The 13458-nt window shown below is 39.5% G+C and overlaps 1 protein-coding gene across 1 annotated transcript; it reads left to right on the top strand.

Moving 5' to 3' along the window:
* The first annotated feature begins 105 nt into the window (after window positions 1-105).
* On the top strand, window positions 106-12609 carry LOC100893528. The gene is made up of 8 exons (XM_030974843.1): window positions 106-229; window positions 5463-5791; window positions 6381-6437; window positions 7036-7182; window positions 7851-7973; window positions 10198-10309; window positions 10721-10927; window positions 11555-12609. The coding sequence occupies exons 2-8, from the start codon at window positions 5483-5485 to the stop codon at window positions 11797-11799; spliced, it is 1200 nt and encodes a 399-aa protein (XP_030830703.1). The 5' UTR covers window positions 106-229; window positions 5463-5482; the 3' UTR covers window positions 11800-12609.
* Window positions 12610-13458: the final 849 nt, after the last annotated feature.

Genomic DNA, 13458 nt, shown 5'->3' with positions numbered 1-13458 from the left:
GTAGTACTGCCCCAATACAAGGGTGCTAAGCTGGGATAGTAGATCATCTTGCTATCATAAGGTCTTTATAATATTATGCGAAGTTAAGTAGTTCTACATCGCATGCATGTCATTTTTTAATGAATTGATGAGAGGTTATGTTAGAGGACGATCACGCACGAAAAGCAGATGGTAGATTGTGTATTTGAGCACCTTATCGGGCATTAGAAGAAGAGCAAGTCATGTAGTGGTAGGCCTATGCAAATATTATTTGGTTGTTTGATTGTTTTTTTCTAGATGCAAGTGCAGGGATCGATCGACAGATTAGAAATGAATGAAGGAATCATTTGTTGTGGTGTATGAATCGTGTTGAATGTGTATAACGTATGCGCTACTTCGATATCTTATGAAGTCAGCAAGCTAGCCAGGCAGGCTATAGGCCTAGACCTGAGCTGAGTCGAATCGGGGGAGAATCAATGGCAGGCCTTAAATTTCGTCATTTTTAGGGCAAGGCCAGTTTGGCCTCGAGTACCTCATATTTTAAGGGCACCAAGGCCAAAATATTTTTACAAAAAGGGCATCAAGGCCAAAATATTTTACAAAAAGGGCATCGAGTATGAGGCCAAAAAAATTGATTCTATTTTTGTTAGATGTCATGTGTATTTTATGAAACTTGTGCAGGATCAATTTCCCATGACTTTTAGCACCAGCTTCTTCACAGAATGTATAGAGGTCTACGGTACATACAAACAAGCAGGCGCGTAGCAACGGGGGGGGGGGGGGGGGGGGGGGGCACGGGGGGCACATGCCCCCCCTAAAATTTCCAGGATCGGTTGAAATTTTGTAGACCCCATAAGTTCAAAGAGAGTCTGCAAATGTTAATTTCATAATGTGAATAGATCGAACGATCAATTTAATAACTTTTTAATCTTAACAATATGAACAGGAAAGATTGATTAAGAACATCAAACTTGCACAGTAAACAGTATTTTAAAGTAATTAAAAATATTGATGAGCAAATGAATAAATAAATTGTCAATTTCACAAACATCGAAAGTCAGAAGGACTTAATTGGCAAGTTTACCGGGCCGGGTATTCCAAATCAAAATCGCACCTCACACACAAACCTTCCGCCACTCTCTCGGTAGTAGGAGCAAATTTGAAGAAATTATCTTTTTAACTGTTGTATAGAAAGGTCTACATAGGCCTAACTAATGAAATAAGATGTAAAAATGTCCTTATAGACATTCGACAGCTGAAAGTGACACGCTCAGCTCAGTTGCGTAACGTGCATTCACGAAACCAAAATCGTTCCTCGCACACACACTCTCGCCACTTTTGGTGGGAAGCTGTCGGGCTGGAAGTTTGCCAGCGAAACCGATGCACCCTCGGAATTTTACCGGGACTCGAAACGTTCGTCTTGGGAAGCTGGCGGGGTAGCTTTTTGAAGCGAGGTCGGCTGGTGGCAAAATGAGAGTAACTACGATCGAGAACATCGTAGGTGTTCTTAACTTATTAGTAAGATAATTCTAAATTCTATTTGAGATAAAATAATAAACTAGGCCTACAAACAAACCTCGACAGATCTCTAATGACTATTTGAATGCTTGTTTATTTCTCCATTTGACGATTTGTTTTCTTGATCCTGGCCTTCGATTTGTACGTACGTGCGTGCGTCAACAGCATGCACCATATGCATATCATGCATGCGATCCAACGAACTCATCGCATAATATGAACGTACGTACGTACGTGCGCTAGCGCATTGCCTATATAATAACAAAGGGCGCATTTTCACGGCACTTGCGCCTTATTAAAGCACTAAATACGAAGCTAGAAGAGAGCTCGTGGGCGGCAAACTGTTCGTGATTCGTGTATTTTTACTGTTCTAATAATTTATGGGCGCATTTTCACGGAAAACACTTGCGCCTTGCCGTCTAGTTTTAGATGATTATGGGCGCAATTGGTGGTTTTATGTGCGCAAATTTAAAATAAAAAGGGCACGTCCAGTTGGAAAAAAAGGCACGTCGGCCAGTTTGAAAAAAAGGGCACGGCCTTTTTGGCCGTGAATATATCTTTTTTTGGGAGGGCACCGCGGCCAGTCATAGGGGCATCGACGGCCTGGCCGTCGATGGCCGTCGATTAATTTAAGGCCTGCAATGGGGATGGCAACCAGATCAGACGGTGTTAAATGTCAAGATAGTTTTGATAGACAGCCAAATTCTAAAATGAAATGGAGCAAATGGATGTTTCCTATTTCATGATAGTCTAATGACAATAATATAAACATAAATTTGTATAGGGTAGAGTACCGTATTTGCCGGCGTATAGGCCGCAGTATTTTTGGAAGAAAAAATATCAAAAAGTCGGGGTGCGGCCTATGCGGCGAAAGAGTAATTTTTTTTTTTTTTTTTTTTTTTTTTTTTTTAGTTTTTTTTTTTTTTAGTTTTGATTTATGGCGCTATGCCTGGCAATGTCTCCCAGCTCAGTAATCAGTGTTGACTCACCACTCGGAAACTACAACAACACTAAAATTTGTCTGTCATCTTGGTTTGAAAGTAATCTTTCTAATAGATCTCAATATGTAGTTTATAATAATAATTCCTCAATTTTTTTTATATAAGAAATGGTGTACCACAAGGTACTATCCTAGGACCTAGTACTCTTTTGTTTTTAATTCACATTAATGATCTTACACATTCTTCTAAAAACGACATTGTTACTATTATTTTGTGACAAGTTTACAAGCACAAATCAGCGCCTTTAACTGCACCTCGATGTTAAATGAAGGTCCTTCCCCGCGTGGGTTTTCGGCAACAAAACAACAACAACCAAAAAAAAAAAAAAAAAAAAAAACTTTTTTTTTTTTTTTTTTTTTTTTTTTTAAATGTCAAAATCGGAGGTGCGGCCTATACGGCGGTGCGGCCTTTACGCCGGCAAATACGGTACATGGGTGTCGATACTTACGTAATACCTATTCATCAGGGGGGGATGAATGAATAGATCATCCCCCCCTGATGAATAGGTATCAGTTACGGATCGACACCCATGGTAGAGTACCCAGTATTCGGTCACTTAAGGGGAAACCACTAATATTTTGAATTCTTACCTCTTTCATTGGGCAATCTACCCATCAAAAGAAAAGAAATTTATTCCTCTAACAGGATTTTATAGTCACTGAAAATATAGAATAACGATAAGCAAAAGACTTCCGAAAGAAGACGGAGCATTTTTCTGCCCAGAATTCGGTCGCGCCAACTAGAATTCGGTCACGCGATTTGTGCGTGGTATCTCCGTTGCAAAGGAGCGTAGCGTATTTGCGCACTATTTTCACACAATTGCGCGATAAAGCACTGAATGTCATGCGTTGACCGAATACTGGCTGAGCGATACCGCATGGCAAGGGTATCGTATAAATACCTCTTGCACATCGGCAAGTGCGTCATTTGCAAATTCGCTGCGATGGAGTGAACACGGAAGTGATTCTCTTTACACACATACTAAATTCATTGTGATAGCACACGTAGTTGTTTCGCAATAGACTTCTACATATGGCTATGCATGTTAGCGCATGTGCTAAGAGAACGCGAAAGTGCGGAAAGTTGTGCGACACTGACCAATTTCGAGCTAAGTTGGAGATCTTTCCGGGGCCCTAAATCTGATTTAATTTTGAGAGTAAAGAAAAGTTGTTCAGCTGCCTGATTTGTGCAAGTTTCGTGGCTCATAAATTATTTTTAAATTGTTACAGCTGTTGAAACGGCTGTCTGACCGAATACTGGGAATCGACCGAATACTGGGCGCGCTACCCTACTGTAGGGTGTCTGATCGCGCACCCAATGTTGTGTGCTAAAACCCTTCCCATAGAGATTGTACGCTTCCCTATGTGGTCTACGTGCATTGCGCGACCATCCAAAATTGGTCAATGATTTTATGAAAAAATTTGAAATTCAAACCTTTATAACAAATGATCCTGAAGGTGAAACTCAATAAATGAGGTGTCATATGAAAGAGCAGGTTTTTCTCCATATTCCCCATCGGGGGCCACCCCCAGAATTCTAAAAATATCTTGGTCAAAACAGCGATTGAAATGTTGTTTGCATCCTAGCTCCAAAATTTGCCACTTTCCTGAGCTGCCGCCCCGCGGCTTAAGCAGGGCTAGACGTAAGGATAATATCCAGATGCTTTTTTTTTCGCTAGCCCCAAGGGATCATTTGTTATAACAGTTTGAAAATACCCTTCCCACATTTTTGGAATCAGCTAATTAGGGAGGCGTGAGCTCCGCTCAGTCCAAACCATGGTTACATCGCGTAACATGTGCGCTTATAGTGAATGAAAGTATGGGTGGCCGTTCCCGCCATAGAACCCGGAAGTGAATACACGTTATAGTCAATGGCAATATCGCGGAGACATCTCCGCGATATTGCCATTGACTATAACGTGCATTCACTTCCGGGTTTTTTGTGCGACGAACGCCAACCATACTAGTCAATGGCACATGTCGCGGAGACAGCGTAGCTCAAGCTGCAAGTCGCGGATTGGCTTAGCAGCATGCGTACGATATGCATACGCTTGCATATCGCGCGATACAGCTGTTTGGCTAAATTTAGCAAAACAACATCACTCTGCGTGGACGTCTTTTTCGTCGATTTTGACCAAAATGATATGAATATACCAGCGTTTTGGAGGGGCTGTTACTTTTGATAGAAACATCGGTGAGACTTGAAATTTGAAATGTATTATTCTGATATCATTTTTTATTCAAATATCAAACAAAAATGGTGAAAAACGATCCCAAATTGAAAATTGAAAAATCGTTCAGACACCCTATGTATAGATCTAGTCTAATTTGAATAGATCTCGCATCATTGAGATGTCTTCGCTGGAAAAAAGAAGGGCACTTGTTCAGAAACCTATCCCAAATTTGACCCGTAACTCCGGCGTGGAGGTACCCTACTAGATCTACCGAAAATAAGTAAATAGGCCTATTCATTTAATGTTCAAATAAAGATCGTGAGTTAAAAGTCGTTATGAATAGCGGTCCTTATGAATAGCGGTCCTTATGAATAGCAGTCCTTAAACTTAAAGATAGGGGTCCTTATGAGCGGACCCCAATGGAATGGCCCAAAGGCTACGCAGGTCCATATGTTTTACACCCTATAAATACGCCTTCAGTGTGTGATGTGGACAATGTGGCAAACTTCTGAGGTGATCGACTGAGCAGTGAGAATATGATGAGGTTTCCCCAAAATTGTAGACATTTCCTTAACCTGATGACTACCAAATTCTCTAATTCCCATAGACATAATACAGGAATACCCGATTGCTGTAGGCATGCAGAGGGTCAATTCTTTTTCTTGGCATGAAAATACACTAGCTCCATTTTTGCTGTGATCGAATTTACACAAATATATTTTTGGTTTATCTAATATCAAATCAAGTGGGAATTCAAAATATAACCGTGCTCTCTTTATTTCTTCCTGTAGGAACTAAGGAGAACACAAAAATGGACTTCCTCTTGAACCGGTCATCGCGAACCACTCGCCTCAGCATGTCCATTGAAGCGGGTGAAAACCTCTGCCATTCCCACTCCATCAACTTTCTCGGTCCATCAGCCGCACAGCCTCTCTCTGTTCAAACTGTTAGGGCGGGCAGCGGCTCTGCGCCTTCAACGCTCTACAACGCAGCCTTCGCAAGGAAGCTGGGATGGTCCCACATTGCGTGTGCGGCCCTGTGCATCCTGCTCGGTATTGTGACGCTTATCCTGAGATGTCAAGTGGCCTGGTTAGGTTCCCCCCTCTGGTCTGGATTAGCTGTAAGTACTGTACAACAAAACAGTAGGCCTGTCTTCATCAGCTCGAGATTGCCAAATAGCCCGCTATTTCTGATTAATCCCGACATTACAAATCGAGTCTTCATCAGCTCGAGACTTGACCTCAAAACTTGAAACTTGAGTTCAAGATATTTTGCTCAGCGTTCGCGCATAGTGCTAGTCTTCAGGCTGGTGAAGACACACTGGACAAATAGCGAGATATTTTGCAAACTAGCCCAAGATATCTTGGGATGATTATCACGACCAAATATACCACTAATTGCAAATTTGAGCTGATGAAGACGCAAATTAACTGGATAATCGATCGGGATAGTTCAAATAGCGGGATATTTGGTAATCTCAAGCTGATGAAGCCGGCCTAATCTACACTGTAGCTGAGCTTTTACTAGCTAACGCCCTCTTGAACTGTGTGTGTAAACAAATGAAATGTGTTACCATGAAATCCAAATCCTTCCAAGTATTCAAATAATTTGTCATGCCATTAATTATGTGAAATTTGAAATTTGAATCAGTGCTATAATGTATGATGACACACTCTTTTTTTCTCCTTCTCAATTTTCTGTCTCCACAGTTTTTCCTGGTTGCTGGTATTTTTGGCATAGCTGCTGGCCCAAATGACACATGCACTGTAAGTGATTTTTAAATGTTTTCTGAAATATTCAAATCATAATTTCTAGAAGCATTCAACCTAGCTTGTATTCATACATTCAAAGTTGGGCATGCATGCTCAGAGGAAACAAACAGAATTGGACTTTCATTTGTTTGTGACCTATATTTGTTTTGTCAGTAATTTTCTTCAGAACTCGTTGATTTATGAAATCAAGGAAGTGCAATTATGTCTGTGATACTATATTGAATTATCATACCTTCTGATGTATGTGTTGTAAGCTAATGTTGTCTTCACTTTGTTATTGTTTTAAAACCTAATGAGGACTTTGCCATAGATTACATGTACTGTACATACATTTTAATTCTTTAGATATGTTATAATGATGCAATTACCAATGTATTGCAATTAGTTAAAGGTATTTTCTTATGATTGATGATTATGGAAAAGATAAGAAACTTTAAAACAGGTGGTTTGCTGCACTGGGACCCGTTTCACAAGCCATTTTCCATTGACAAATCTGCTGATAACCAATCAGAAGCAAGGATTTCAGTAGCTTATTGTCATTTGTTACTGATGACAAGTTTTGTGAAACACCCCCCTGTTTTTCTGCAATTAGGTTGTGTCTTTCATGGTGATGTCTGTGATGTCGGCCATAGTGGCTTTTGTGATGCTGATTGCCATGCTGGTGGCTGCTAGCACAGAGTATGCATTCTGCAGACATACCTGCAGTGCTGCCTACTGTACTACCGTATGCAATGGTCAGGTGAGCTAGCTACAGTCATTCAGGTGCAACACATACTATTGCATGAGAATGCAGTTCTATAATCAGGCCTGATATTACCATATTTTTTTTTATTTTTTTTCCCAATTTCCCGCTATTTTTTCAGAAATGTTTTCTTACTCGAAAGGGGGAATAGATGCCACCCCCCCCCCTGAATCCTTTTTTTTTTTACACAAGGGGGGGGGGAGGGGGGGGGGGGGAGGGGAAACAAATTGTTTTAGTGCTCACTATCACCCCTGTATAATGCTGAGCATACTTTACAGCTAATATCGAGATTGTGGTGATGGAAAAGCATTTTCTGAGTAAAATGGCTTGAAGGAAATTTTTGATTGAATATCTTATAATTGATTAGTTATTTGGACCAGTAAAATTTAATTGAAGTACCGGTACCAAACACTTTGAAAAATATCACATTCATTGAAGAGGACAACACACCCTTTCACATGAGTACCAGAAGTGCCAGTAGTGGTTGACATGTATCAAGGAATATAAACCAAATTTCCTCACCTTTCTTAGTTCCTATTGGCTCATTAAAGACATTATCTACAGAATTCATTTGAATGCACCAGATGACTTGCAAATAACTTCATAATTATGATAAGAACTAGCTTTTGATGTTATTTGTTTTAAACCATTCCTACATGATGCAGGCTGGTCGGATCTCTGTAGATGTTCTGGTTGCCATTGTTGGTTTGATGGAATTCGTCATCTCCATCATTTCCATCTCTGTGTCGTGCCGTCGTACCCAGGCATCTGTATCCACACAAACTGTGGTGAGTTAATTGGATGGATAAATAGTGATGATGAGCTAGCAATAAGAGATCTTAGATAGAGCTGTCCCCATATTCATTCTTACATATGAAGAGCTTAACTCCAAAAGGAGCTAAATCCACTTTTGATGAATATTGAGTTATTGATATCAGAACATTGTTCACTTAAGTACCAGTCTTTCAACAAAATTTTGTACCTAAATTTTGAGAGCAATTATGAAAAAATGGAACTTCACTTTTCCATAGACGTGTGTACAAAATCTGTTAAAAAATGTCTTTTTTTCTCGCAAGTTACAAACATGGATTTAGCTCCTTTTGGAATGAAACTCTTCTTATAGTAGCTAGCTTAGATATGTATGCAATAAAGTACAATCCAATTGGTTGTTCTGAACATGTATTCTACAATAGAATTCCCTACCCATTCAATACCCATGGTAGGATAATGATATTTAGTATTCTCCCTTTGTGCAAGATGAATGTGTAACAGGATTGTTTAAGGGAAAGTTGTAGATAGGGGTTAGACCAAAAAGATAATGATTTCAATATGTTATTTTCTCTCTAAAAGGCCCACTGTACTACTTGTAGCTATGGCTCCCTCTATATAGAAAACAATGCCTAATCGGTGACCATTAATTGGTCCCCTATGATCCTCTTTTTCTTATGTTAATTGAGAGCCGAGTTGGTGAGATAGCCACCTGTCAGTGACCTTCCTGGGTGGTCCAATCCCTCCTAGCCAAACTAGTACAGACGGCCTTTAACTCTTATCGTGCCAAGAACACTGTTCTGTGCATGCGCTGGCGTGCCACGCACACATAATCGGGTTTCTGTTGACTTGCCATGCACACATAAACTCTCACCCGCTCGCGTGCCACGGACACATTTTCGTGCATAAGTACACAAGCTAATTGTTTATGCCTATTGTGCGATGCGCATTGCGTGCACGCATGAATGCTTACTGTATTTGTGGAGGGGGTTTATTGTTGTTTTGATTTTGCGTGCTTCACATATACCGTTACATTGGATTTTCCTGAGAAAATTGCGATATTTTGTCATCAAATTTGTCAGTTTTGATCATGGCCCCTCAGATTGTGTGCGGGAAATGAGACAACGGATTGGTTTGATAACTCACTGATAGTGCTTATTTACTTTACCAAAATTACAGATTCATGAAATGATATTGGTATCAACAGAAAGAGGGTTAAATTTCTTACAACTTTAGCATACAATTCTTTTTTATACAATATACAGGTGAGATGTTATAGTGGATCAAACATAGTAACAATTTAAACTACACGCACTTGAACCAACCCTAAATTAACTTGGCACACAGGAGATTAGTAGCGGGCACAATAGGGATTAGCACTGTGGCACTGGGTGAATTGCATAGGGGCAGCTTAAGAGTTAAATGAAAAGTTAAGCTATATGGATGAGCCAATAATTCATAACCGAGTTCAACTTTCATTTCCAATCGTTCATCACCTGTACTGAGCATTTGAGCTTTAACTCATATGGTGCCAAGGACACTGGTCGCCTGCCATGTACACATAAACGCTCATTCGCTCATGTGCCACATACACATTTTTGTGCATAAGTACACACGCTAATTGTTTATGCCTATTGTGCGATGCGCATTGCGTGCATGCATGAAAGCTTTATGTAGTTGTGTAGAGGGTTTATTGTTGTTTCAATTTTGCATGCTTCACTTATACCTTTACATTGGATTTTCCTGAGAAAACTGCGATATTTCATCATCAAATTTGTCAGTTTTGATCATGGCTCCTCAGATTGTGTGCGGGAAATGAGACGACGGATTGGTTTGACAACTCACTGAAAGTGCTTATTTACTTTACCAAAATTACAGATTCATTAAATGATATTGGTATCAACAGAAAGAGGGTTAAATTCCCTACATCTTTAATGTGCAACTTTTTTGTATACAACATACGGATGAGAAGTTATAGTGGATCAAACATAGTAACAATTTAAACTACATACACTTAAACCAACCCTAAAATGAATCTGGCACGGGGGGATTAGTGGCTGGCACAATAGGGATTAGCACTGTGGCACTGGGTGCATTGCATCAGTGGTGGCAGCTTAAGAGTTAATCAATGAGCAAGTCTGTGATATTCATAAATAATGCTCATGTAATCTGCACAGCCTTTGATAGAATAACAAATAAATGATTTCAAATAAACTCATGCTCTTCTTTTACAATTCATTATAGGTTCAACATTTTTTCCCATCGTCCGGTGGCCGGGTGACCATTTACACGTCTGGTCAGAACACCAGTCTGATGACCAATGAACAACAACAGCAGAGCCACGCCCACTTGCCATGTAAGTTCAAGGCTACTAGATTGAAACGAGAATGAATGGGATTGCAGAGTACATTAAAGGGCCACTCGATCTAATCAAAACGGACTAAAAAATGAAAAAAAAAGACATGTAGAATAATTTTTGACAGAGATTCCGAACATGACAATGATTTTTCTTATAAATCATCAATAATTCTGGAATCTAGCTTTAAAAATGAAATTCTCTTTATATTGCTGTATTTGTTTTGACCTTCTCCCTTATCTCTTCTTCTTTCTCTCCCCATTCCTCTCTCTCTCTCTCTCTCTCTCTCTCTCTCTCTCTCTCTCTGTCTTTCTCCCTCCCTCTCTCTCCTCCCCTCTCTTTTCCACTTTCTCTTTCCCCCTCTTTCTATCCCGTCTCTCTCTCTCTCGCCAACTCTCTTTATATATGCAGTGCATGTGTATGACCACACATCAGTGTACCCAGTGACCCTACCCGGCAGCATCCTGACCTACCCAGAGGAACAGAGCCTGCCTTTCCATGCCCCTGCCCAGCCCCCCACCCAGCCCACCACTCAGCCCCCCTTGCCTACCAGCCTGGACACCACTCCTTCAACTCCACCGGTAGTAGGGATGCATCATCAACCCCCATTTCCCACAGGTATTTGGATCCCATTGTTGTTTCTAATCTGTAAGGTAGTCTCTTAGAACATCTAACCCCTTAGATACCACAAGGTTTGTAGATTGATAATTTTTTTTTTTAAATAGACATTTCAGAGTCACTCAATGTTTGAGCGACAATGTGTTTCAATGATTGATTCTGGTTGGCAAAAGAATGTTTGACAGTGTCATTTTCAAACAACCTCCTTCATTATGTCTTGCTGTTTTGAATGATATTTGTTGAGTCGAACATCAATTGAAAAAAGGTATATTTTAAGGTCTCATGGTCTTTTTGCTACATCACTCAACTGAATCAAATAACTCATGGTTTGAGTTCCAGCCACTGTACTTAGTCCTTTTGCAAGGTATTGATTTACATTTGCCACTCGTAACCCAGACTAGGTATATGGGTACCTAGTAGGAATTAGTTCCTTGAATGAGTACAGCACCTATAAATGCAGCTTAGCTAATGCCAAGGTAATTGCAGTAATTTGTAGGTGCCTTGTGGCGGTCGTATGAGTAGTATAATTAGCTATTATCATTATTTTCAATGTAAATGTATCAAATACAGCTCTCAAGAACAATCTACTGTATTTTCACATTGTATTCTCATGTTTTCTCATGGTAGCTGGTGATATTATGTATCCAGTCGGGGAGATCCCCGTACAGGAAGAGGTTGCTCTGCCACCATACTCCTTGGTGCAGCAGGATGACGCCAACACCGACAGGTCACCACCACCTCCTTTCACATCTTACATAGCACCAGACACCGAGCTTGCACCTGATGGTACCGTGGTGTACCCTTATGGAACCTCCGTGTATCCAACCCTGCCACCACCATATCAAGCCAGCAGGGAGTTTCAGAATGTGTAAGGTGTTCATCAGAATGTACCATCTATTGCCATTTTAAATTCATACCTACACTAAACTAGACACCAAGTTTACACCAGATAGCACCTTGGAGTAACTTTATGGTACCTCTGTCTATCCACCCCTACCACCACCATATCAAGCCAGCAGTGATTTTCAGAATGCGTAAGGTGTTAATGAAAATGTACCATCCTGTTGCCATTTTAAATTCATACCTACACTAAACTAGACACCCAGTTTACACCAGATGGCACCTTGGAGTACCCATATGGTACCTCTGCGTATCCAACCTTATAAATATACCACCACCATATCCGATTGCTGTCTCATTATGTAATGAAGTTCAATTAACATCCTTGTATATATATATATATATATATACAAGTAGATACTGCTAATTAAAAACCTATCTTATGTCTGAATTCCTTAGTTAAGACGTAGTGTATTTCACAATCGATGTAATTAACGTTGTTGAATTATATTTAATTATGTTAAATTATTTTTGTTCAATGTACTTACCTTGTTAGGCGCCTTGAGCATCTCTTGGGGTGGATATGTGCGCATTATAAATGTTGTTATTATTATTATTATTATTAACATCTAACATCTTTCTGATTCAGGTTCCTTGCTTATTCTTATGAATTAGAATGAAATTTGATTGCAATTAACGGCCTTACAGTTGGAGGAAAGACCCCCAAACAGCTGCAAATTGTATTAACTTTCGACCAGTCATGAATCTATCCTGGGTTTTAAAGGGATCCAGTAACTTTGTCTTAGATCCTTTAAGAAAATCCTTGAAAGATCATGCTGCAATTATAACTATAAACCTTTATGTCAGTCAGGAACCCCATGACTTTTACAAGCCGACTTTTACAAGCCGATCGCCTGTCTGATTATCAAGATATATTTTGAAAATCGAAATCCAATTTTGCGTTTGCCAAACGGTTTTTATAACACTGCAGTCTATTGGGGGAAACGAGTATGGTAAAACCAGTCACTCAAAGGTTTTTACTTTTTTGAGGCACTTCTTGATCATTTTGAAGTACAATTTATTTTTAGGGCTTCAATATAACACCATATCACAGACACTGATAGCACGTAGGGCCGTGCATCTCAGATTTAACATTGTTAAACGATTCCTTTAAGGCTAGAGGAGCCATTTTTTTTTCAATCTAAAGCGTGCAATACCTGCTTCTGCAATTTTAGTATTTATATGATCATTAGATTCCCTAATCAACAGAGAGTTGAAATTCATTCAGCAGTGAGCAAACTGATGTATTAAAGTCATTCATAAATTCTCTATGAAAATGAAAATGAAATATATATATCTATTTTTGGAACTGCCCCTTCCTCCAGTTGATGATCATTCCACATTTTTCAAAAGTATTCAAGCTAGAAATACCAAAGGATGGAAAGCAGTTGTGGTTCACAAAAGTATTCTCTTAAGATTTTTACATATACATATGTATTTTACAGTTGCCAGGTTTATTCAGTAAATTATGTCCATTTACTTGAAGTACTTTTTGTGGATAAAGTTTTTCTGAGCAATTATTATAAGTGGGGTAAAAAGCATTTTAGAAGAATGTACAATTACAGTTCAAGTTTCTGGTTCCTGATATGTTGCTCTGCATTATGTGATGATGGAAATCTAAATATTTGTTT

This window comes from Strongylocentrotus purpuratus, unplaced genomic scaffold (genome assembly GCF_000002235.5).
Source record: "Strongylocentrotus purpuratus isolate Spur 01 unplaced genomic scaffold, Spur_5.0 spur5_scaffold_7, whole genome shotgun sequence".
Taxonomy (NCBI): domain Eukaryota; kingdom Metazoa; phylum Echinodermata; class Echinoidea; order Camarodonta; family Strongylocentrotidae; genus Strongylocentrotus; species Strongylocentrotus purpuratus.
The sequence above is the reverse complement of the archived record's forward strand: the minus strand, read 5'-3'. Positions and strand labels throughout refer to the sequence as shown.